At 39.7% G+C, this 26,593-nt stretch overlaps 1 protein-coding gene across 1 annotated transcript; it reads right to left on the bottom strand.

Moving 5' to 3' along the window:
• CZH5orf34 (chromosome Z C5orf34 homolog) lies at window positions 1-22,928 on the bottom strand. Its single transcript, XM_026865805.1, has 13 exons — window positions 22,632-22,928; window positions 11,842-12,030; window positions 11,471-11,560; window positions 7,876-8,492; window positions 7,182-7,277; window positions 5,797-5,920; window positions 4,879-4,970; window positions 4,599-4,668; window positions 4,132-4,302; window positions 3,060-3,148; window positions 2,245-2,337; window positions 1,435-1,475; window positions 1-671 (listed from the first exon to the last, which is right to left on the bottom strand). Exons 1-13 carry the CDS (start codon window positions 22,926-22,928, stop codon window positions 478-480), a joined length of 2,163 nt encoding a protein of 720 aa, XP_026721606.1. The 3' UTR covers window positions 1-477.
• Window positions 22,929-26,593: the final 3,665 nt, after the last annotated feature.

Here is a 26,593-nt window from a genome sequence, read left to right as displayed (position 1 = left end):
GGCTGAAGACGCTTTAAATATTTATTTATGACAGTAAAGTAGAAGGAATTTGGGAAACTTTTCACTCAGTACTGGTCTACTTGTGTAAGCTTCTGAATAAAAGCACATTTATACAGTTCAAACTGCTTATCCCTACCCTAGTCACATAAGTAGTTAATCAAGTTGCTTGCATAATCTTCTATAAAATAAAATTATTCAAACAAACATTCATACATTTAAAAGCAGCACTGTCAACCCTGATGTATTTATACAGCTGTGCTCTATTGTTTCACTTTTTCTTTTTGCCCACCCACAATATACAACTATAGCATTATAATGGCAACTGATGGACTCTGCTGATCTGCTGTGGTATTACAATGGCAACTGATCACTCTGCCTTCAGCCTTTATTCCTCTTGCACCTCAAAGCCTCCTCAGACATAGCTGGGACAGCTCATATGAAGATACAGAACACAGGTCTTCACATTGCTAAGAGGTTTCACTTCGCAATAGCTGCAAGCAGAGATTCAATATCCTGAATTACTTTAGAGGTTTCTTCCAAAGCCTTCAAGACGCATGCTTCACTGATTCCTTCCAACTCACTCTCTTTTTTCGTTTTTCTGGCAGTAATACCAGACGGATTGTTTTTTACAGCAGATGTCCTTTCCAGAACATTGCTATTATCCAATAAAACTAGTGTTACTTTGTTAAGAAAAAATATCAAATTCTTCCTCTTAGTGAGAAAAATACTTCTCCATATTTGTATTCATCATTCTGGACTGCAGAGTCTTAAATTTCATAGCATGGTAATTACAAAAAGCTAAAAAATAAAAAACTGTATTACTTAATGTTTACAACATTTACAGAAATTGTCTTTAACTAAGGCTGCAATTTATTTTACTTTAAAAAGGAAACTATCTGATGTCACATTGTAGTTTAACAGCATGCACTTTTCATACTAATAAAACTGAACTGTGGCTTAAAGACAATTATAGAGTGGCTTTAAGCGCATGCAGCGCAGCACACTTTCTGGAGCTGGCTGAACACAATGGAACAATACTGAGGTAGTTGATAAACAGAAAGGTATTGTACTGCAACAACAAGCCCAAAGGCAACTGCATCATCCCCGCTTTCAGGAACAGATCAGCAGATGAGTGTTAACAAAACTAATTCAATACCCATTAAAGGGCTTCCTTTTTTGGTCATTTTTTATTTTAGTTTGTACTCTGCCACTGTTACTGTTTCTGGCGCTGTGATGCAGAAGTTGGACAAGATAAAAGATAAAACAAAAAATATAAGAAAACAGAAAATGGCTTTAAAAGGTAATTTTAAGAAGCGGTAAGACAGTAAAAGAAGGTGGTAACAGGATAGAGAGCCTCTGATGATCTAAAGTGCAGATTTGAATATGCAGATGAACAACAGAAGTGAAAAATCTTTACAGCTTTCAAAAGGATACAGTTAAATCTCTGTATTTTTTTGAGCTCAGCATCAGCAGACCTGTCCAAGAAAATAACATTATTACATGATTTAATATCATAAAAGTTTCTCAAATGTATTTTTTACTTCAGATTTTAATTTTTAATAGTTTGCAGCAATACTGAAAATTAGAAGAGCAAAATGCAAGTAAAAAAATGCTTTATTTTGTCTTTCATACCACTAATCAATGGCTGCCATTTGACAATCAATGTTTCCAAAAAGCAGGGCTCTGCTCTAAGATGAGTCTCTTTGCTGTATATATGTATAAATATAGATATAATTTTCATACAATTTGAATAACAAGTGCAAATGTAATTTATTTCAGTTAACACATTTTTAATACCTGAACTTGTTTGTATATGATGTCAGTAGAATGTACTAAAAAGGACAAATATATTAGCAAGAGATGCAAGTGTGATTTAGCAGATCAAAGTACAATTTTGAGCTGCTTGGTGTTCTGTTAAAAGATGCCTTTCTTACCCTAGTTTCTCTTTTTCACCCTGCAAGATTCTATCTCTGTAACGTTAATCCTTCTTTGGCAAAGTCATTGTAATTCTGATTTTTAAGTAAGGCAGGCAGAAATGCAATGAAACAAGTTTCACCTAAAACTCAACTCACCTAACATTTTAAACACTGAAAGAAAAACGTGAAACCACACAAAATAAATGGACCTACAATTTTAAATTTTGACCCTTATGAAATGTAGTCTATAAAATTCACAGTTTATAGTCTTTTTTAGTTTTATTTTTAAGATTATCTTTAGTCAATTATTTAGGATAAAAATGAATACCAATTTTCTTCAGTTACAGAATGTGCAGTATATTCAGGAATGTCCCTCCTTTTGTTCAAACTTCTGCACCATTCTATTGCTGTTCTGATGTACCTATGTTAACAGGAAAATTCACAAAAAGTCATTATTTATATAAGAAATACACTGTATTAATTCAAGCAGAAAACTGAAGGCATTAAGCAATACACCTGGATCTGAAAGAAAAAACTGTGATTCAAAATCTATTTTTTTCTCTAGGTGTCCTTGCCATTATTTGACTACCACATTTTGTCTAGAATCTCCTTCATATTTAAATCCATGCAGTTATAGCAAATTATAACAAAGCTGTATGATTAGTAATGAATGGTGTACAAGTGTTAATTTTTATCTTGAATATCTGCTGCTAAAATGCAGCACAGTAAGCTTCTGATGACTGCCATAATGAGGCTGTAATTAGAGCAAGCGGATGACAGAAAGCAATCTGCAGGCAGAGGTCAATATCTGTAATAAAGCAAAAACTGGATTAAGTGCTATCCAATTCTAGGTACCAGCTATATATAGGATAAAGTTTTAGGGTTTTTTCTTGTCCACTGATGTAAGTGCCAAATTGCAGCTCTAGTTATTTTTCTAAAAAGACATTACTGTAACAGTTATAATTAAGTGACAGTATGGAGTGGTCCCAAGTCATACAGCTCCTCAATCTTTCCCACATGTAAGATGGAGCTTTTATCATTATGTATTTGGTTTCCTCCCCCAATATATTTTCAGTAAATACCATTTCATGTAAAAGGATTTGTGCAGAATTCTTTTATATTTAACTTTAAACTGTTTCATACCTTTCATAGATTCCAGGATGACTTATTTTTATTAGCTGCTGTACCCCATCAGGAGTAGTTAACTTACACCAGCCTACATCTTTGTTTACCTTTGAAGAAAAAAAATTACAAGCATTAATTTTCTGCTGCAGTCTGAAAAAAAAAAAAAAAAAAAAGGTATAATATGCCAATTTAACAGATAAGTATCTATGAATATTTCGCTTCAAACATTTAAAAGCCTAAGGATAGAATTTAATATAGTCTGCTAAGACAAATGCATGGAGGAAAAAAAGAACACCTGGCATAGCCCCAACACCTGTTTTGTGCTATTCAAGAATAAATTATTTCTAAAAGTGTGTAGAGATGTTTCCAAACTTGTGGATTTCTCAGTTCTTACTTTTATCATGAGTGAGTATACAGATTTGAGCTAGCTCACACCAGGCAAAAGATACACTAGCTATCATATTTATATTGTTTATAGAGATATCCTCAGACACTTCAACATCTTGTTTCTTGTCACCTTAGGGTAATACATAAAGACACAGAAGACAAAAGTCCCAGCAGTCAACCTTAAATCCTACACTCACATGATTTTCTTTGTCGTGCCATTTTGCAAAAATCAATATAATCTACATTATCTAGATTTAAAAATGTGTATGTAATACCACAAGAGCACAGTTACTTTTTCGAGTAATTTTTCACTATCTATTTGCTCAATTATAGGTAATTTGAAATAAAAAACAAATACTCCTTTCTTTGATCAATGTGAGTGACTTTTTAAAAGGATAAAGTTTTATTTGCCTCTTTAGGCACCAGTTATGCACTAAAGTATTCTTCCTCCTCACTTCTGACTAAAATGCTGTCAATACATTAACAGTGGCATTCGCAGAGAGTTCGTATTTTCACTTAGACTACTATACAAGCTCAAGAGTAAGCCACAGCAGTGAACTTCTGTGAGTTACAAATTTCTCAAAAGACTTCAGTTTGTATTTTATAGGTATCAAAACTTTTGTTTTGTTTCCTCATTAGTTTCCTAGTAACACTTTTTCATGAAGAGTTTTAAGAATGGTTATTCCTCTAACTCCTGGGTTACCTGGATCATACTACAGGAGGAGCTGAAATCCCAGACCATATTCAAGGTCATTCCATCCCAAAAAGCAGCATGGACTTTATGATCTGAGTACACAACGAGTCTTCCTATGTTGGGAATAACCTTTTCATACAGCAAAATCGGCAACATTTCTCGTCCATCTGACTCAGGTACCTAGAATCAAACAAATACATTGTGGAAAGGTTACTTATACCATTACAGCTGTTTCTATCTCTCCCAGATTTTCAATTTACTTGTTTTTCCAGACCACAGCCAGCTCTCTTTACCATGCAATCGCTTTCTGTTTCACAAATACACTTTTACACTGCATGTTTTTGGTTCCCAAATATACACCTTCTGATCTTTGAGGATATACTCACCATTCTTCCCTCTAGTTTAGATCCTATTCCCTATAGCCTGTATAATCATTCTTAGAATACTGAAAGATTTATAATTTTTCAGCTACATACCATTTTCCAGCAGCAGAGATAACAGTTATGAGTTAATGATAGTTTAGCCTTGTAGCAGAACTGAAGTATTCTGAGGAGAAAAAAACAAAGTATTAAGCATTTCATACTTATTATGTCTTCTAAACTCTTGCAACTTTTATTCTGTAAGTTTATAGACATCTTCAGTGATAATATAAATTTCTTTAATTTTTATATTTGATGTCATAATAAGTATTATGTGTAATTTCAACTACTGTCCTTTCAAAGTCAGAGGAATTAGTGTAACAAAGATTAAAGTTACTTGGTTGCCTGAGTAATAATGGAGGATACAGAGTATGGAGTTCCTGGTACATCAGGAGGTAGGCTGTTTACCGAATACATCTTTTCTTCTCTCTGCAGTGAAGAGCAGAAAGGAGATGAGTTAGTTACAGGTACTGTAGCATGAAAACAGTACTAAGAGCTTGCAAGATAAGAAATTTCTGACTTCCCACAAAGCAACTATAATCACATTTAAATTTGTCCCAGAACACAGGTAAGTATCTCACTGAAAGTAAAAAACTGCAGTCATATCCTTTAAGTCTACTTCACAATTTCCATGTATGAAGTATGGACCAGGAAGTTCTTTTATCAGAGGGTAGACTGCAGTTCATTACTAAAGGTTAGGTTTGAAGGATATAAAGTTGACCCTTAATTCTGCTTTAAAAATACAAAGCACTGCATAAGCACTTCAGAGGATCTCTACTCTGGGGAAACTTCACAACAGACACAGAGACGCAAAATTGTTTCTCTAGCGCTGAGCAGCTGATCTGTGACAAAGCCAGAGCAGAACCTGTATCTTCTAAGTTCTGTCTCCATAGAGTAAAAAAGAAAACACTTCCAAGTACATGAAGAGTAAACTCTAATCAATATATTAGTTTAAAGACTAAACTTCTCCTAAATTAGTGAAAAATGACTATTGTAGAATCTTACTGCAGTACAGACTCGATCTTGTGAAATAAATGTTAGAATAAGATTTTTCTTATTGTGTCTATAATTTACAAAAATACATTCTGAAACAGAAGGAATAATCTAATTTTTTGTAAGATTGATTGCTTGATTCTGACATGATATTAATTACCAATGTAGGGACTTAACCACAGACCACATAGCCAAATTTCTTAAAACTAAGAAAACTGCTAACTTGAAGGAGTTTGGAACATACTTTTAAAAAGTTCTATACCTTTTTTGTTCCTTTTTGTATTGCATAATGTATGAAATAGTTTCCCAGAAATGCTCCCTCTGACTTCAGAAATGAGTCATCACCAGGATAAATTTCTGTGATGTTTGTCTTGCCATGGATAAATCTAAGAGAAATAAGAGTATTTTTAACAAGTATTTAAAATGTTGTGTCACTCAACAAGCAAAACAGGTTAGTACACTTGAAGAAAGCACTAAGGAGAAATTATTTTCAACATCAACTCTCACATGAAGAACTTCTGCCTGTTTCATAAAACAGCAGACTGTACCAATTATTTCTTTTAACATAAAAGACCAGTGTTACCAGGCTCTTTGTTTGCATGTGTATATGGGGGATGGGAGTTAAACGAGCTAGTAAAGTGTTTTCATGTTGAGGTAAATGTCTCACAAGAGCTGCTCATTTCACTGTCCACAAAATATCGTGGTTCTAAAGAGAAAAATCCAGTGCTCTTAGTGGACCAGCCCTACCTAGAGTACACAGAAACTCAGACTGAACAATTCCTGAACAACCTGAAGGTCTTCATTTCCACTGCAGCTATGTGTTTTTCACTAAAATTAATGAACTTTTACTCATGATCATACAGCATCTTGGAGACTAAAATCCATTTAATGACCCAATCCTGTAACTCTGTGGTTAAATGCCTGGTCTTTGCTAATGGGACTTAGGAGACTAAGTGTGGCTACTCACCATACTTCCAAGGAAATGAGTTATGGTACTGAAGAGATGCTAAACATTTTGCTCAGATGAGATTAAAATTTAGGAAATACACTGAGAAAAATTAAGAACACTAGGCAGAAAGATTAAAACTTTAAAGACTGATTATGCTTTTATCAAAAACTTTTAGATGCTGATAGTAACTGTAGCATTTTCAAAGTCTGTATAACAGATTTGAAAGGGCTATTTAAAAAAAAAAAAGTTGTGTTTTTTTTTAAACCATATGGACAATGTGATTTGCCAGGAAAACCCACAGTTTAGCTGCCTGAAACATGCAAATTATGTAGGTCACAAAGACAAATATTTCTAAAGCATGACATCTTCAGCATCAAAAAGAACAATGTAATTTGCAAAGAAAGCAAGCACCATAATTGGCAGTGAAATCTGTGGAAGCTCAGATCACTTCTTTAAAAGCCTTAAACGTGCTTCCAGATTGTTTATTTCAGACATACCCACTTTCAGATCTGGAAATATACTGTATTAGAAATCTAAAGTCCAATGAACAAACAAGAGAAGTGAACAGACTCTTAGATGAAGATTGTGTACAGTTTCTCAAAGAGTGAGAAAGGGACAATGTAAGACATTTGAACTTAAAACATAATTCCCATACAACTGAGGTCTTCCGAAGATGAAACACGTGATCTCCGACATACCTATAAAACACATCCTGGCACCATACAATTTGAATTAGCTGAGGGCATGAATACTCTTCAGTATTTTGATTCTGAAAGAAGTCACAGAAAGTCCACCTGTATAAAATGCAATAAAAGCCTCAGTAAGTCAGAAGGTCAGGGGTTTGTTTTTTGGTGTGCAGGTAATAATTTCTGTAGCAAGAACAGATGCATGCACGCCTATTCAAATGAAAAGAGGCCACATTTTTCAGAGCACTCTGATTCTTTAGTTATCCACATTAGTTACCAAATTGGTTCTCTCAAACCTGCAACCATTTTTTTTTCTTATTTTTAGTGGTGCTGACAGAGAATGTATGTCACTGGTCCACCTGAGAAGTACCATGTTCTCAAAAACAAAAAAAACCCCAAACCAACACAAAACCTGTGTTCTTTTTTTAGTATTCTTTTTTTCATTTTCATATTTATACAGCATGTCAGAAAATAAAATTTGTTTTTCTGTGGAGTAATTACTATATAGTCATTACAGTAGGATACAGAATGTTGCTTTTACAGATTTCATGTTTCAAGAAGTTCCTAAAAAAAAAACCCCAAAACATTACAGTAATTCTAAAATTTTTTATAGCTAGATTTCAGTAATTTTTGTAGAGGTTGAAGTTCCAAATTGCAGAACTGTAAAACATATGTTAAAAACTACAAAGTAAACAGCTTAAATTACCTATGTAAATGTGGTGCTCTGCAGCTGAGTGGCAAAGCTGTAGGCAAAGGAGAAACCGTTTCATGTGTTTTGGAGTCTATTAAAACATCAGCTTCTATAGATGAGTGGTTGTTTTTCTCACACGTCTTCTTTACATTCTTAACAGTATGTAAGTTATAGCACATTTGTGCCAATGACAAAGGGTATTTCCATTCTTCTGGGTAAGAGGAAACAGACCAACACTGTGTAACCCATGTATATTCAGAAGAACAGTTTGAGCGAAACAAAGGGACTCCATCTCTGCCTTTTTGGTCCTTTGGTTTGGTTGGTTCATTCTTCTTATTCTCTATTCTTGTTTGTTTTGATAATGTGTCTGCAACAGAACTTTTACTTAATTTTTCATGCTGATCTCCAGTTTGATAGTTGCTGTTCTTCTGAGAGGAGCAAAAGGATGCTGCAGATGACTGGCTGACTTTGCATAAGAACTCCACTGTAAATTCCTGCTGCAATTCTGACAGGTAAAGGTGAGCATAACCATCTACTGATGAGATCCTCACACTGCCGTTGTCTATACATCTTGTCAGATTAGCCGTAGCAGGGTCAGGCCATCTAATTTCTAAGACATCACTGAAAAGAATCTAATACAACAAAAAGGATTGGAATGTGAGGCAAGATAAGAATTACCTGCTTCCCAGAAACTACAATGGAGGATTTACATTTAAAATAACTCAGTCCCTCTGCAAGGACCTATGGAAAAAAACTTCACTCAAGAGGAAGCAAGATCTCTAACCTTCATATCTGCTTCCTCATGTTCTAACAGGGTTCTATCTAGCAATGTTTTAATTTAATATGCATTCATAAACTAGCAAGATACACAACCAACTGACAAAGCACAGTAGATATTTGTGCTTCCAACTGCTTCTTAACAAACACTGAAGAGAAAGACTAAATTATCTTGATCATATCAGTTATGAGTAGACTTCATGCAAAGCCCACATTAAAACTGTGTACTATGTACATTAAAAATTCACTTGCTCTGAAATCTTCTCTTTATTTACAAAATCAAAATAAGCCTGTAAAATGGCATGTAACATGTACTTATGTGTTCTTACCAAAACAGAAATTTATTGAAAATGTTTTGCAGCTATGTGGGTAATCTTACTTAATCCTTCAGCACCACAGTTTAAAGTTACATAGCTATAGCTGTGATGTGGATAAAACATATTTCTGAAGAACTTAAAATTTAATAAAAATTTCAAACTTTTACAATACAACATTTGGAAAGTCTCAGAATAGCCTCATTTTACTGCTGGGAAATTCAAGTACAGATTGTTGCTTCAATTAGCACTTTTGTTCAAAACAAACAAAAAAACATTCTCATAGCATATGCCCTTGTGCTACGCCTTCTACAAAAATGAAGCAGATGATTCTCAACAAATTATCCAAACAAGCACTACATCAACCTCAAACCCCAGATGAAACATAGCAGCACTAGCGTATTAGTATTAGTAAGGTGGGAAAGTCTGCTGAAGGCGTTTAGGGCAATAAAGATGAAAATTTACTATAAAGAATTGGAAAACGACCCTAAACAAAAATAATCAAGTGAACAGACAATAAGACTACAGATAAAAATTCAGTGAAGACAAATATAATGTGATATAAATGGAGAAAGCAATCCTAGTTGTCTAAGATGTATATGTGTAAAAGCATGTGACTACCACCACCCACAATTAAGATTTTGATGTTATGATTGACAATCCCATGAAAACAGACTCTGTGTTCAGCAGCAGCTTAAGCAGTGTATTGAATGTTTGAAAATTCTAGGAAAGGAACAAGAACAAACAGAAGATACAACCACACCACTGAACATATTCATGGTTAACCTGCATTTTAAATACTATTTGCAGTTCTGAACTGGCCACACCACTGACAAGATCCCCTTTGTCAAGCTGTCTAGACAGGTGGATGGTTAGTGTGGCCAAAGCAGAGCCTAAGAAAACTGCTGTATTAGGTTGGTTTGAATTCAAGCACAAGCCAAGTAATACAGTATAACTGTAGAAATGTTTTTGTACCCAGCGGCCTGGTAAAAGTATTGTCACTGCTAGTAACAGGCCACAGGCCTTAGGCTAGCTATGTCTTACATTAACTCTGCAAAGCCCTCGGCTAGCCTCTTAGGCTCATTATCAAATTGTTATGAGAACATGGTGACTGAACTGGAGCTTGGTAACGGATACCTCCTTGTAATATACTGCTGAAGTGTGAGAAATAGCAAAGGCCTGGAAAATATGGGCACTGGTTGAAAACAGAGAACTGTAAACTGATAGTGAATTACTGAAGAAGTACAATCTATCTTGTGAATTACAAAAAGACTGGTTTTGCTTTATGTGAAGCAGCTGCTGGTAAGTGGAGGGGGAGGGATTAAAAAAAAAAAGGCCAACCAAATAAGGTACTTGCGGTGGCCTGGGAAGGTTTCCCTCAACATCCTGAAGCAGGTAGTCACAGTGGGAGCTGTGTTAGAAACTGTCTATAAACCCAGCCATCTACCAGAAGAACAAGATCCTGGCCTTGAGGGAGAGTTACATACTTGGGCTAAGAACAGAGCATCAGCTGTGCCCCAGCCCTCTGTAACTGACCCACTGTCCTGGTTTTGGCTGGGACAGAGCTAACTTTTCTTCTTAGTAGCTAGAACAGTGCAGGGTTTTGGATTCAGTATGGTATTCTGTACGAGAAGATTGTTGATAATACACATAGTTTCAGTCACTGCTAGGAGATTAAGGACTTTTCCATCTCCCATGATCTGCTAGCATGTAGATACACAAGAAGCTGGGAATGAGCACAGCCAAAGCAAATGGACCGAAAATGGGCAATGGAGTATTTCATATCGCATAACATCCAGCCCAGTATAGAGGAGGGTTGGCCGGGATGCTGGGTTTCTCACTTTCAGGATTCCAGTTTCGGGATTTCCTCTTCTTCGGGATTGCTAGCTGGGAAAAGGATGGGCATTGATTGGTGGCTGGTAACCATTGTGCATTACCTATTTGTATTTTCTATTATTATAATAACATTTTATTTCAATTATTAAGCTGTTTCTATCTTATGAGTCTCCTTACCTTTACCCCTGCAATTTTTTCCCCATCCCCTGGGTGGGGGAGGGTGAGTGAGCAGCTCTGTGGTGCTTGGCTGCTGACTGGGTTTAAACCACGACTCTCACACGGGTAATTCCATGGGGAAACAATGGGATTCTGAACCTGAGAGCCTCTCAGTAAACACTGTCCTACTTCACTGAGTCTTCCCTGAAAGTTTTCACATGCACAAGAGTGATGATATATAAAGCCACTTGTTCTGTATGTACAAAATCCTAGGTTTTAGTCTTAGTAAACTAACTCTTTAGTGTCTGGCTACAGAAGATATGCATAAATCGAGGACTAAGTGACAGTTAAAACTGTAATTTAAAATGGCAGTATTCTAATCAAGCTGACAAATGCATTAGCCAAACCGTACTCTGCAGATCGTCAAGGCCTGTACTCACATACGTGCAAGTAAAGTTATGCACACCCTCTCTGTCAGACTACTGGGGAAGTTTATTTTGCAAAAGCATTACATGTGTATCTCTCACCTTTCTTCTTTCTGGAGGTATGAGACTTGAAGGTAAGTACGGGCGAGAAGAAAACTTGTTTCGGAAATCTAGAGCTCGCAGAACTTGTTCCTATTGAAGTGCAAAAAAAGCAAAAGACCACAGCGCTGACATAGCACGTGTTCCTCCATGCAGTGGCAACACTTTAAGATTACCTCACCCTCCTTCCTGCAGCAGAGGCTCCGTTTTACACACAGGAGCAACGATTCCGTGTTGGCGGGCCAAGGCCCCCCGCCGGCCCCGCCTGACGAGACATTCAGAGAGTTACAAAGCAGGTATGTTTATTCCGGCGCCGGGTGCGTGTGGTTTTGAAGGAGCGATCCCCCCTGCACCCAGCACCGGAATAAACATACATGCTTTGTAACTCTCTCCGAGTTGTAGGGTTTGTTTCTGCATGTCAGTTTGGGGACCCAGATGGGACCCTCTGTCCTGCCGCAGGACAGGCTGAGAGGGGGACGTTCTAGGCACACCCCGAGGTTTCTTTCTTGGAGAACGTCCCTCTCTTTCCCAATCACTGCTGGGACAGACAAGGACCAGCAGGGCTGACCAGGTATGTGGATTTAAAGAGGAGAATACCTGTAAGTCGTGAGGAGACGTCCTACACGAGATAAAGAGCATTGGTGCTTGCCCCTGGGGGGTTTGGGGTTTGAGTCCCCATTAGGAGTGGTAGCGTAAATTCTGTACCCTGACCAATGGTAACTTGGGTTCTCCTGGCCACAGTGGCGTGAGTAGTATGTGACATAACTATCATTATTGTCCTCTGTTGTAAAGCTCTGGTACTGTGTATTGTGTGATAAGTGTTTTATTGTGCTCTTAATACTTCATACTACTGTCTGAAGTAAGTTTAAAATGCTAGGTGAGTGCTTGAGTGAGATGCAGTCGAACAGCAGAGTGAGTGTGGAGTCCTGATCCATGGTTCTGTGTTCTCCAGGAGGAGAGCAGCCAGAGACAGAGATGGATGAAGCCTATGACAGACTCTGTGACTGCTAGTCTAACCGATTATTAACCCTTATTGTCCTGTACACGGAGATCAGGATGTTTTATGTAACCCAGTATATGTTTTTGAATGCTTTAGTTGTAAAAAGAACACTTGGGTACGGTTTGGGGATGATTTTTGGTGAGGTTAATGTCAAGGAAACTGGTCTGACTGGGATAGGATTGCATGTTCAGGCCATCTTAAGCAGGTGTTTTGCGGGAACTTAGAAGGTGTAAGGAATCAGTAAGAATGCTGCTGGTATAGGGGGGGCATGAAGCACAGACGAGTGCCTGCCCACTTTGTCATGAGTGTTGCTTGTTTGGTGTGTTTGGTGTGTCATAAGTACATTACTTCTTTTAATGGGAGACAGGAATTTCATCTCGACAATTGTCTTGAATTTAGATGCATTCATTGTGGAGCAAGCATGCCCTTGCATCTTTTGCCTTGCATAAGATATTATTGTTGTCAATTTAATCAGGTTGTATTTATAGGCTAAAGAACAAACCTCTGCAAGGTATATATTATGGAAGACAAACAAAGTAGCAGAATATTGAAAAAGAGCTCACCAGAAGGATATAGGAGAGCTGCCACGGGAAAGTGTAAACAGAAAGACTTTAATAAAATATTGTAATTAATGGTGGTCTTTATATAAATTAGATGAGGAAGAAAAATGGCCCTTTAATGGAACATTGAATTATAATACCTTGATGCAATTGATGTTGTTCTTAAGGAGAGAAGGGAAATGGGATGAGGTCTCATATGCGGATGGTTTTTGCCTTCAGAAATCATCCTGAATATCAAACGTATGGTGGATTAATGCCCCCACAGGCCCCAAGGGTGATGGCTTTGGAGAGGGAAAATTGGAAAGAGGGAACAGGAAAGATGAAAAGGTGTTGCTAGGCATGCAGCATAGGGCAGAGATGTAGAAAGCTAGGGAAAATAGGGGATCTTGGGATGTGAGACCTGCCAGAGCATTATAAACCACCTATAGGAGCACAACAAGAAGAAAGTGCAGATTTTGGATCAGAAGCTCCTCCAGATAGTCCAGTATCCTCTTGCACCTGAATAAGAAAGAAAAGACAGTGGTGCAAGCACTCCTGAGGGAGGAGGTGGGGCCAGAGAGAGGCCCTGTTTTAATATAGGTGCCCTTCTCCTCATTTGATCTTGAAACATGGAAAGTGGTAGCTAAAGGCTACCAAAGTGATTCTTTGGGGTAACTAAACATTTCCAGTTTCTATTAAAACAACATATAATTCCAGTTGGAGTGATATCCTATTGCTGTTAGGCCACATGACAGAAACTGAGAAACAACTGATATTAAAGATGGCCCAGGACTTAGCTAGTGACCAACTTAGGAACATGGGAGAGGATATAAAGGATGACTTTCCCTTACAGGACCCACATTGGGACCCTAATAGAAAGGCTTGTGTAGAATTACTGAATGAATACAGGAATTGGGTCACAAGAGGAATGGAATGGGCCATGACAATTCATTGGTCAGCCTCATACGCTATTCAGCAGGGCCCAAAGGAGACCCCCTTGGAATTTTTGGATAAATTACGAGACACTATGAGGTGGTACACTGCTCTGAACCCAGGATCGGAAATAGGAATACATCGGTTAGTGTCTCTATTCATGGGACAATCAGTGAGTGATATTTGGAGGAAGTTGCAGAAATTAAGACTGACAGAAAGCAGAAATTTGGAGACTCTGCTAGGTGAAGCATGGACAGTGTTTAGCAATAGAGAAGAGGAGGATCAGAGGAAGGATAAACAGGCATTGGCAGTAGTGCTACAAGAGAGTAAGGGACCCGGAGGTATGGGACCTAAGACGTATTTGGGAAGAGACCAATGTGCATGGTGTAAACAAAGGGGACACTGTAAAAACTGGGGTCCAGAGAAATGGCAAGGAAGAATACAGGCCCACGTCAAAGAAGATTGATGGGGACCTGGGGAATCTACCCTAGCTGATCCGCTGGTTATACTGAGGCTAGGGAAACAACAACATAGTGTAGAATTGTAGTTGACACCTGGGCCATGTTTTCAGTTTTAAACCAAGTTTTAACACCTACAGATGATTATTTTGTAACTGTTAGAGAAGCTACTGGCCAAACTGAAAAGGCATACTTTTTGAGATCTCTTAAATTTAAATTGGGAAAACAGCTGGGAATACACAAATTCTTATATATGCCTAACTCGCCAGAACCTCTATTAGGGTGAGACTTTTTGGAGCAACTAAAAGTGGAAATAAAATTTGAAAAAGAGAAAGTAGAATTTTCAGTGGGAGATGACCAGCTAATTAAACTTTTGAGTCTAGCCCTCATAGATACACCTGTCAGCTCAAGACTGTCTGAGGAAGTACAGAACCAAATATATCTGGGGGTATGGGCCTCAGAAATACCAGTAAAAGCAAAAAATGCCTTCCCTATAATAGTCAGACTCAAACCAGGAGCAGAATCAGGCAACATCCCCTTAAAACAGAAGATAGAGAAGGAATCCAGCCAATAACTGACTGATTTATCAAATATGGGCTGTTAACAGAATGTGAATTGGAATATAATACTCCCATTCTACCGGTCAAGAAGTCAGATGGTAGTTATAGAATAATACAGGATCTCAGAGCTATTAATAGTTGAAGCTCTGCATCCTGTTGTAGCAAACTCATACACATTATTAATTAGATTGGCACTTGAATTGACTTGATTTACCATATTTGACCTGAAAGACACCTTCTTTTGCCTATCCTTGAGCCCAGAAAGCCAACTGCTGTTTGCATTTGAGTGGGAAAACCCCAACTCTGGAAGAAAGGCACAGCTAACATGGACTGTGTTACCACATGGGTTAAGAATAGCCCCACTCTTTTTGGAAATCAATTAGTCAAAGACTTGGAATGGTGGGAGTGACAAACTGGAGTTGGAGTAATATTACAATATGTGGACAATCTATTGATAGCCACTGAAATGAAAGAACTATGCACAGTATGGACAGTTAGTCTGCTAAATTTCCTTGGACTTAATGGCTATTGAGTCTCTCCACAGAAAGCCCAAGTAGCTCAGTGGCAGGTAATTTACCTCAGATATGAGATAACTGCTGGCCAAAGGACAGCAGGAAAGGAAGTATTCTGTCAGACTCCTCAACCACAGACAGCTAAAGAACTGACTGGATGGTGCCGCTTACGGTTATATAACTATGGACTCTTGGTAAGGCCACTCTATGAGCTGTTGAAATCTAATCCAAAGACCTCACCTGGAATGGGGAAGCAGAAAGAGCATTACAGCAACTGAAATGGAAACAAATGGACGCCCCTGCCTTGAGGTTACCAGATACTACCAAGCCATTCTGGCTGTTCTCCCATGAGAAGCAGGGAATAGCCCTGGGAATCCTAGCCCAAAGCTTGGGACCACACAGAAGGTAGTGGCATAGTTCTCCAAACAACTTGATGAAGTAAGTAAAGGTTAGACTAGCTGCCTAAGAGTGATAGCAATATTGGTGCTAAGTATTCAAGAAGCACATAAATTTACATTGGGCCAAAAGATTACAGTGTTGATATCTCAAACTGTATCTACAGTATTAGAGGTAAAAGGAGGGGACTGGCTCTCACCACAAAGATTCCTTAAATATCAGGCATTCTGGTGGAACAGGATGATGTGGAAATAGTGGTTACTAACATTGTCAATCCAGCATCTTTCCTCATCAGGACCACAGGAGAACCAGTATCACATGATTGCCTGGAAACAACTGAAGCAGTCTATTCCAGCCAACTTGACCTAAAAGAGGAGCAGCTGGAAGATGCTGAAGACTCCTGGTACACAGATGGAAGTAGCTGTGTTCAACAAAGGCATCTGCAAAGCAGGGTATGTGGTAACTACTATGTATCAGGTAACAGAATCTGTAGTCCTGGCCCCAAATACCTTGGCACAAAAGGCAGAAATAATAGCTTTAACCCAAGTGCTGGAACTAGCCAAAGGCAAGAAGATTAATATAAGGACGGACTCCAAATACACTTTTGGAGCAGTCCATTCCCATGGAGCCATATGGAAAGAAAGGGGACTCCTGTCTACCCAAGGGAAACATATAAAACCTGCTGAAGAAATTCTTAGGCTCCTGGTAGCAGTGCAGCTACCCAAAAAGGTGGCTATCATATATTGCAAGTCTCATCAGAAAGGAGATACTGCTCAAGAATTGGGTAATGCTATGTGGGATCATGAAGCCAAAAGCATGGTTGAAGGGGGTGAATTAGAGGTGCAGTCTTTGGCCCCAGATGGTGAAATACAAATTGATTGTGAACCCAAGTATTCCAGAGAGAAATAGAAGAAGACTTAGGTGGGGAAAATAAGAAGGGTAGGTGGGCAAAGACTCCACAAGGCAAAATAATAATCACATTTGCATTATTGTGAGCCATAGTTATAGCAGAGCATAGAAAATCTCACTGGGGAGCTGAAGCGTTGTATAAATACTTGAACCAGCGTATAGGTGCCTGGAACCTCTACACCACTGTTAAGCAAGTGGCACAACAATGTGAAATATGTTTGCAGAATAATCCTAAAACAAGCCCTAAAGCCCAAATTGGACAAATAGAAAGGAAACTATCCAGGGCAACGGTGGCAAACTGATTTCTCAGAACTCCTTAGAAAAGGGGGGTTCTGATATCTGTTGGTCCTATTGGGCACCTTTTCAGGCTGGCTAGAAGCATTCCCTTGCTGAACCAATAAAGCTAGGGAGGTAGCTGAAGTGCTACTACAAGAAATAGTACTGAGATCGGTGATTCCTGCAACAATCTCTTCAGATAGAGGACTGCATTCTATTGCAAAAATTGTTCAGCCAGTTAGGAAGATCTTAGGAATAGATTGACAATTACACACCTCATATAGGCCACAAGTGAGTGGTCAAGTGGAAAAAATGAATCATTTAAAATTAAGATACAGGTTGTAAACTAGGGTGGGAGGCCAGATTATCTTGGCCACAAAAAATGAATAATTTAAAATTAAGATACAGGTTGTAAACTAGGGTGGGAGGCCAGATTATTTTGGCCACAGTCATTACTTTTGGTACTCCTGAGGGTTAGAACTAAACCCAGAAATAAAGAGAGGCTGGGCCCTTTTGAAATACTTTATGGGAGGCCTTATATCGTACAAGCAGGAATACCATCTCAGATAGGAGATGAAACATTATCTGATCATGTTATAAGCCTGCAGAAACAATTACGGGAAATAGAAAGACTGGTTTTAGGAACCAGAGCCCAAGGTCTTGGTGGAACAGTGCATGATATTAAGCCTGGTGATTATGTGTATGTGAAATCCTTTACAGATTCACCTCTGGAACCAAAGTGGGAGGGCCCCTTCCAGGTGCTGCTGACATCCCATACAGTGATCAAGATCAAGGAACAGATCTTGTGGGTATATCACACCAGAGTGAAGAAAGCTCTTAAGCCATGATGGGTATCGACACCTATGGGACCGCTGAATCTTTGCATCCAAAACATGATATGGGTTCTTATGACTCTGCTAACTGTAACATAGTGGATGCTTGGGAGTGGTCTTGGACAGATGCTTATTTTGGATATATGGGCATCATGGGAAAGAACCTATTAGGAATGAATTTGGCAACAGTTGTAATATATGGCAGCATGACATTCTGACCAAATAAATGGGCAAAGATAAAATTTGGTCCATATCTGGACGGTTGAAAAAGGAAAGGATGTCCAGATAGGTTGTAGGCTTTTCAATGCAAGTGGTATAAAAGATCCACCTCCCCCGACCCATATTACTATTAGGAAAATTTCCAGTGGGAAAATGGGACCCAATATAAGGCAAGAACAATGTGTGCCCAATGTTTGTTGGTATGCCTTTACTGTAGCCCAACCAGTATCCACTGTTTGTTTAGGGGGAGCTAGACTAGGGGACCAAGCTATATCTTTCAAGTTGAGATTTAATATAACACAGAAGGAAACCACCACTCCTCCTGTTTATACTACTCTGACTCAGGTTACTGAATCAAGTCACATAGAGATTGAGTGATTGGGATTATATGTGTATCTGACAGGACCATACGTAATTAAGTCTGTTGGTCAACAACAAGTAATATTTGATACAACACGCTCTCTTAAATAAGTTGCACTATTGGAAGAGGGGCCAGTCATGAAGACTATAAAGATGTAGTGAAGCTATGCAGGGAGAACATTAGGAGAGCCAAAGCACAGCTAGAGCTCAACTTAGGTACAGCTGTTAAGGATAACAAAATATGTTTCTTTATTCATTAACAGCAAAAGGAGGATTAGGGAAAATCTCCCTCCTTTACTGGATGCAGAGGGAAACACGGTAACTAAGGATGAGGAAAAGGCTGAGGTGCTCAACGCCTACTTTGCCTCAGTGTTTAACAGTGGAACTGTCTGTTCCCTGGACACCCAGCCTCTGAGCTGGGAGATGGAGAGGGGAAGCAGATTGAGGTCAGCACAGTTGACGAGGAGTTGGTCAGAGACCTGCTGCACCACTTGGGTGCACACAAGTCTGTGGGACCAGATGGGTTACACCCAAGGGTGCTGAGGGAGTTGGCAGATGTGCTTGCCAAGCCACTGTCCATGGTTTACCTGAAATCATGGTTAACTGGGGAGGTCCTATTGGACTGGAGGGTGGCAAATGTGACACCCATCTACAGGAGAGTCAGAAAGGAGGATCCAGGAAACTATAGACCTGTCAGTCTGCCCTTGGTACCATGGAACGTCATGGAGCACGTTACCTCGGGTGCCATTAAAAGTCATATAATGGACAGTCAGGGGATCAGGTCTAGTCAGCATGTGGTTATGAAACGCAGGTCCTGCCTGACAAACCTGATCTCCTTCTATGACAGGGCAACCTGCTTACTGGATGAGGGAAAGGCTGTGGATGTTGTTTACCTTGACTTCAGTAAGGCCTTTGACACCGTTTCCCACAGCATTCTCCTGGAGAAACTTGGCCGCTCACAGCTTGTATGGGCACAGGCTTCGATGGGCAAAAAACTGTCTGGATGGCCGGGCCCAAAGAGTTGTGGTGAACAGAGTTAAATCCAGTTAGTGGCCAGTCACAAGTGGTGTCCCCCAGGGCTCGGTTTTGGGGCCACTCCTGTTTAACATCTTTATTGATGATCTGGATGAGGGGATCGAGTGCACCCTCAGTCAGTTTGCAGATGACACCAGGTTGGGTGGGAGTGTTGATCTGCTCGAGGGTGGGGAGGCTCTGCAGAGAGACCTGGACAGGCTGGAGCCATGGGCTGAGCCCAACTGCAGGAGTTTCACTAAGGCCAAATGCCAGGGGCTGCCCTTGGGCCACAACAACCCTCAGCAGTGCTACAGGCTTGGGGAGGAGTGGCTGGAGAGCTGCCAGTCAGAGAGGGACCTGGGGGTGTTGATTGACAGCCCGATGAACAGGAGCCAGCAGTGTGCCCAGGTGGCCAAGAAGGCCAATGGCATCCTGGCTTGTGTCAGCAATAGCGTGGCCAGCAGGGACAGGGAAGGGATCTGACCCCTGTACTCGGCACTGGTGAGGCCGCCCCTCGATTCCTGTGTTCAGTTTTGGGCCCCTCACTCCAAAAAGGACATTGAATGACTGGAGCATGTCCAGAGAAGGGCAACGGAGCTGGTGCAGGGTCTGGAGCACAGGTCGAACGGGGAGCGGCTGAGGGAACTGGGGGTGTTTAGTCTGGAGAAGAGGAGGCTGAGGGGAGACCTCATCGCCCTCTACAGCTCCCTGAAAGGAGGGTGCAGAGAGCTGGGGATGAGTCTCTTTAACCAAGTAACAAGCGATAGGACAAGAGGGAATGGCCTCAAGTTGCACCAGGGAAAGTTTAGACTGGATATTAGGAAGCATTTCTTTCCAGAAGGGGTTGTTGGGCATTGGAATGGGCTGCCCAGGGAGGTGGTGGAGTCCCCATCCCTGGAGGTGTTTAAGAGTAGAGTCAACATAGTGCTGAGGGATCTGGTGTAGTTGGGAACTGTTAATATTGGGTTAATGGTTGGACTGGGTGATCTTCAAGGTCTTTTCCAACGTAGACAATTCTGTGATTCTGTGTGATTGATGCAGAATGACATGTCCTTCATTCAACCAGCTTGTTCACCGTTCCTGAAATTGTTCACATGTGGACTGGATGACATGGTTACAGAAAAACATTTCCTCCCCAAATGAGGACTGAGAGAGATATAACTGGTACAATAGGAACAGGACTGAGAGTTCTAAATAGTATAGATACTGAGATAATAATGAACAAACTCACTGTGGCAACCAGTGACCTGAACAAAATACAGTACCCTCTAAGATCTTCCCTCTTAACCTTAAGAAATAGTCTATGGCTTATGGCAGATGCATTACCACAATGGGAAGTGATGAATTTAAAAGACAATGAACTGATTATTGAGGCAGTAGGTGCAGTCCAAACTAATGTTTCTGTAGCACTTAGCTGTATCTAAGCTCAATTATGTATACAGTCAATAGCAGCTGCAGTCATCAGGGAAGGTGAGGACAGGACCCTGCCAAGAGAAATCCAAAAGGTGATCTGGGATAATGCAACTGAATTTGAAAGAAAATTCTAATCTTGGTGGCATTTAGTTAATTTTACCTTTGACCCTGTAACACAGTCACAGCTTTTGTACTAACAATAGCCTTGTGTATAATATACACCCAATTGTTGCGTTAGGATTAAATCATCACAGAACTGTACTTTATCCTTTAGAGCACAGGGTAAGGACTAGGAAAAATGGAGAGAACTGGCAAACTATTGATGTGGAGGCATGTGTTTCATGAGAACAGCAAGGATTTATTTGTGAAGGTAACACCCGCAAAGCTCAAGATACCTGTCTTGACATCAAACAAATTGTTTGTCATTTTGAAATACATCCCAATGCAACCCTAGAAACTGTAATAATTTACATGGGTATGGGATGTGTTTGCTTAAGAACCCTATGTGATTCTGTACAAGCAGATGACCTTATAGTGGACACAAGCAACCATCTGAATATTCATATCTGCAGTTTCACTGGTTTTAGAGGATATGATTTTAATTATACTGTTTCTGTCACCATTTAGCAATTGTTGTAATCTAGTTATAAGTTGGTTCAAGATTGGCAACCCCTCCCTATTGGAATGAATCTGGCCCTAGTTAGGAAACTACTACTACATCACAAAAATCTCAATAAATTGATACAAATTCAGGAAAGTGGACAAAAGACTCTAATCACTAACCAACATGATGCAGAAAGGATACATCAAGTAATGGAACAAGTGAAGTCAGATGGAGAACACTATTGGTGGGATGTGTTCGTGGGCCATTCTCTGCAAGCTACCAAAGTTTTGAACATATATTGATATTACTAATAGTCACGGTAATATTGATGATAGTAAATCTTATCTTTTGGTGTAAACTGAAAGGGCTTACTGAACCCATATGGGCCTTAAATAGTAATGAAATATAATGAAACATTTTTTACCGCAAAAGAATTTGCGTTGAAGAAAGAAAAGGAGGGAATTGATACAGGCAACTAACTACTTATAGCAATTTATTTACTTATAATGACTTATAATGATTTCTAAATACTGTTTGCCTTGATTGTTTCCTTGAAACTCTTTACCAAGGACTGGTGTTTGTCAAGGATTAAGCTTGTTAGGGGCTGGTATTTGTCATAACAAAGGAAACAAAGCAGTTGTCAAGATGTGCCTTAACAAACATGTCCTTGTGAAACAGATGTTATACCAAGTTAGTCCTTGCAGAGAGCAGAAAACCATATAGAGACAGTAGAAGCTAGAGTGCTAATGCTTTTACATAAGATAGAGGGAGTGAACCGGTAAGGACAACTCTTAAGGTTTAAGAAACTATTTAGGAGAGTCTGCCCGCGCTCCGAGGAACGGGGTGAGAAGTCCAACGTGAGAAGCTCAACGTGAGGAAGATGATTTTCTCTCCTGGAGACCCCTAAAGCGACCACCAGGAGGCAATATGCAGGCGCAAAGATGCCATAAACATTTTTAGAACGGCGAACACCGGCCTTTTGAACTAACTCCGCCTTGCTTATGCATATGTATGTTTGTATTGTGTAACTCCATGAATATGTGTATCCACACTGTAAATTTCTGGTAAAATGTGCTGTTGCTGTGCGTGTGCTTTGGAGGAGCGATCCCCCACGCACCCAGCACCGGAATAAACATACCTGCTTTGTAACTGTCTCCCTGACACTGAGCGCGGCCACGCCGAGAGCTGTGCCCGCAGCCCCCACCGCCTCCCGGGCCCGAGGCAGGACGGCCCGGCTGCGCCGGAGGGAGCTCGTCCCTCGCCTCCTCACCCAGTCCCCCGGGAAACGAGGCGGAGGGTTGGCGGGCAGCGCCGGGAAGGCGGAGCCCGCGGACAGACTACCGGTAAAGAATTCTCTCGTGACTGCTGCTTTACATTCATGCATTCGTAGGGCAAGGAAATCTAACCGATATCTCTGTACTTGGAACTGGGTCATGGAAGCCCTAGCTGAATAGACTGAAAGGTTGGTTTCACCAAGGACAGTTTAGTATATGCACAGCTGCCTTTCTGGAAGGTCTATCTGCTGTTGTGTCCGCCTGCCCATCCCCCCATATTTACAGTTTAATCAAAGCTGTTTTAAGTGGATTTGATGAAAGCAAAACCAAAAAGAAACATCCCACAGGACAAGGCCTTGGGAGGATGTAATAGGCTCAAAGACAGTAGAGTCTTGCACAACGAAGATATGTAATAAACTATAGTAACTAATTTGCTAAGTTAAGCAAGGCGGCTGCTGTAATAAACTACTGTAACTAATTTGCTAGGCTGGGCAAGGTGGGTAGGTACACTTGAATGATCTGTAGAAGTTAAACAATTAAATGTAAAGTGGGCCATTCAGATTGCAACAATGTACCCGTGTCTCAGAAACTGAGCTGACACGTAACTGCTGCTTGAAGAGAAGCCGCCGAAAGGATGGGATCATGAGGCTTTTAAAAGATCCGATAGGAGAAAAGCGAGTCAGGAGACCAAGGCTTCGAGACTTTCAAAAGACCCAGTAGGAGGAGGACATGCACCCAGCAACCCAAATGACCCAATGGAAAAGAGCAGGACAACTATCTGACGGGAGGAGATTGGTTAAAGACGATGGCACGAGAGTATAAAAACCGCTGCTTTTTGGACTCGGGGTGCGTGTGGCAGAGCTGCGGCTCTCCATGCACCCCGCGCTGCTTTGCCTATTGCTTCCCACCCTAAATCGATCGACCCCCCCCCCAATATATATTTTTATAAAAATTGGCTTTGTCTGATTATAACAGATATAAAAGGACAGAATATTGAATGGAGGAACAAGGAAACCTCATTTGGTCAGGTGCTCAGAGATACCACAAAGGCTGCCCAATTCATCCTTTAGATGAATTTTACTCATTTTAATGTGAAAATCACACCTCTTGATGAGAAGCCCCCTACTCTGATAAGACACCCACCCCCCCTCCCCTTTGAATTTGCACAGAATAATAAAACGACACCATAACTTTAAAACAGAGGGGGCATGTTGTTAACCAATGAGGGACAAAGTGGTAGGAAAATAACCAGTGGTCATCACCCAGTTTGGAGTGTCTGTCACTTGCCTGCATGCGGTGTGCTGGCTTAGTGGAATTACCACCCAGCATCCATCTCTGCGTAGACATGGATTAAACTAACCAACTAACTACTTATAGCAATTTATTTACTTATAATGATTTCTAAATATTGTTTGCCTTGATTGTTTCCTTGAAACTCTTTACCAAGGACTGGTGTTTGTCAAGGATTAAGCTTGTCAGGGGCTGGTATTTGTCATAACAAATTCTGAAATACTGCTTGTTTTTTCACATATCAACATACAGCATATTTATTCCAGAAAAAAAGTCCAGACCCTCACTTGGGATCTACAGAAAAGAAAAATTCCTATCCCTGTCTGGACCATACTCTCCTTAGCAAAAAAAAAACCCAAACAAAAAAAAACCCAAACCAAAAACCAAACTCCAGGTATCTTGATATCTTGTATATGGTAAAAAGGATGAGTAAATTCCAATATAAACCAAAACAGCTCATGGTATACAGGGTAAAAAGAACCCAGATTTTGGGAAAACAGATTGACAATTTATTACAATTCCTGCTAAAAGCACTAAGCAAGTGTAATTTAAGAGCCTTTGCTATACAGGCCACGCTAGATCATGTGGTCTCATCTGGCTGTAAGGGTTGTTCTTACCTGTGGAGGTGCAGGTTTCTCAGAGCAGTATGCAATCACAGAGGAAATGCATTCCGCATGCCTTTCCATTCTCTACAACTACTTTCTCAGCAAAGTACAGAGTAACATTCAGTCAATTGGCTGCAGTCACAGCCATGCATCAAAATAAATCCGGTTCTACTTGCAATACACTTTTTAATAAATATTATTCTGCATAGTACCTGCTTGAAGCTAGTATGTATTTAAATTATGAATCATTTAGTACTTTTTATTATTTATGGATGATGCATAGTATTTTTCTGGCAACTTCACTGCTATGGCTAGAACTGTCAGTGTAGGAACTGTGGAAGGGGGTCACATAGGCTGAAGTAGAGGCGGCAATTCAGCAGTTCAGTGCAGTATCTTCCCCGACCTTTAGCTGGAATGTCATTTTATGTTCCTGTATCAACTATTAGGATCCATAGGCATAAACTGGGTGATTAGAACTATAATTCAGTCGGAGAGAAGTTGTAAACCTGAGCTATCAATAATTGAATGAGTACTGTGCTATGGGAAGGAAAAGCACAACATTAAGTACGTACTGTCCCTGAGAGAAATAAAAATGTTACAGATCAGCAATGCCAGTAATACTCAGTGCCATCACTAAATGTTCTATTTAAAAAAAAAGTCCCAGCTATTGCAGCCCAGTTTGAAATTAAGCAAAGTGTGATTTCCAAACACGAAACATTTTTGTTATATCACAATTGTTCTGTCAAGAATGGCAAATCCTGTGCATACTTTTTCTGATGTGTGAAGCTTGGTCATGTGCTTGAATTCAAATGCAAAGTATGCTTTTCAGAACCAGTGCTGAAGAAGTTTGCTTCACTCTTCCCCCCAAGTTTATTTTCCATGCTTCTGTGCTGCACCATTATGTCACAAAGAAAATACATCTTTTTAAAGGGTTGTTTATCTGGAAGGTATCGTTCAGAAACTTGTAGATGAGAAGCATTTCTAACACAGTGCACTTGAAATTCGTAAATGCTAAAAATCAGATGAAATAATTTTTAAACCTCTCAAGACTATCATACAGAAAACAGCTGTAAGTTAAAAGCGGGTGGACAAGCAGCAAATGTTCATCATGATGGTGCAAAACCTGCTGCTTTCTTTTGCTCTCTCACATCTCATTCCACCATCACTGATTTGTATGAGACTCCTCTCTGATTTAAGACAAATAGGAAAGATGTATAAGTGTTTAAGGTAACGATTATCCTGTCCTACTTAGTAGGACAGAGTTAAAACCAATTTTTCCTTACTGCAGTACAAGCTGAAAACTCTTACGAAGCTGTGTACATACAGAGGACCACCAACTACTCCACTACTTTGAATAAAAGTCTCAATTTATGACTTCTCAGTATGGAGAAGGTGGTGGACAAAGCTTATTTTGGCAAACCTTGATCTGAATTACTTCATATATACAATTACTAGTTCCCAACATTTTTGTACAGAAGTTAGCATATTTCTTACCTACATGTAAGAATCCTGTCTCCACAAGCTGACAGAATATACATCTGGAGTCTGACAGCTACTTTAAAGGAAAAAAAGACACAGTACAAAACATCAAAAACAAAATCAGGTAAAGTGGAATCCCTTGAAGACACTATTAGCTTACTATAATGCATATATGAATGCTTGGATGTTGGGACTTTGAGTAAATGTTTTCCACAAGACACCTGCTTGTAAAGTCAGCAGGAAGTCTAACCTGTATTTGGATTACAAGGTTTATATGAATAATATGCCTAACGTTAGAGAATGTGTGTGTGAAAATAATCTGATTTTCACTTTTCTAATTTCTGAATTTTAGTCTAGAGACTTTTAACTGCTAATATAGTTCTTATGACCATATTGCCCTTTAATAAATTTTATTTTTCCAATGAGTATTAAAAGGTAATACTCCCCGCAAC

This window comes from Athene cunicularia (assembly GCF_003259725.1).
Source record: "Athene cunicularia isolate RWA chromosome Z unlocalized genomic scaffold, athCun1 chrZ_part1, whole genome shotgun sequence".
Classification (NCBI taxonomy): Eukaryota; Metazoa; Chordata; class Aves; order Strigiformes; family Strigidae; genus Athene; species Athene cunicularia.
This window is presented reverse-complemented; position numbering and strand designations above follow the sequence as displayed.

What these genes read in the sequence shown, in the direction of transcription:
- CZH5orf34 (XM_026865805.1), bottom strand. Translation starts at nt 22,928, where the DNA reads ATGACCCAGTTCCAAGTACAGAGATATCGGTTAGATTTCCTTGCCCTA. An exon ending in CCTCCTGTAGTATGATCCAG is followed by an intron (nt 3,149 to 4,131) that starts GTAACCCAGGAG and finishes TTTTCTTCAAAG; the next exon opens with GTAAACAAAGATGTAGGCTG. An exon ending in AAAAATACAGAGATTTAACT is followed by an intron (nt 672 to 1,434) that starts GTATCCTTTTGA and finishes AAGTAACACTAG; the next exon opens with TTTTATTGGATAATAGCAAT.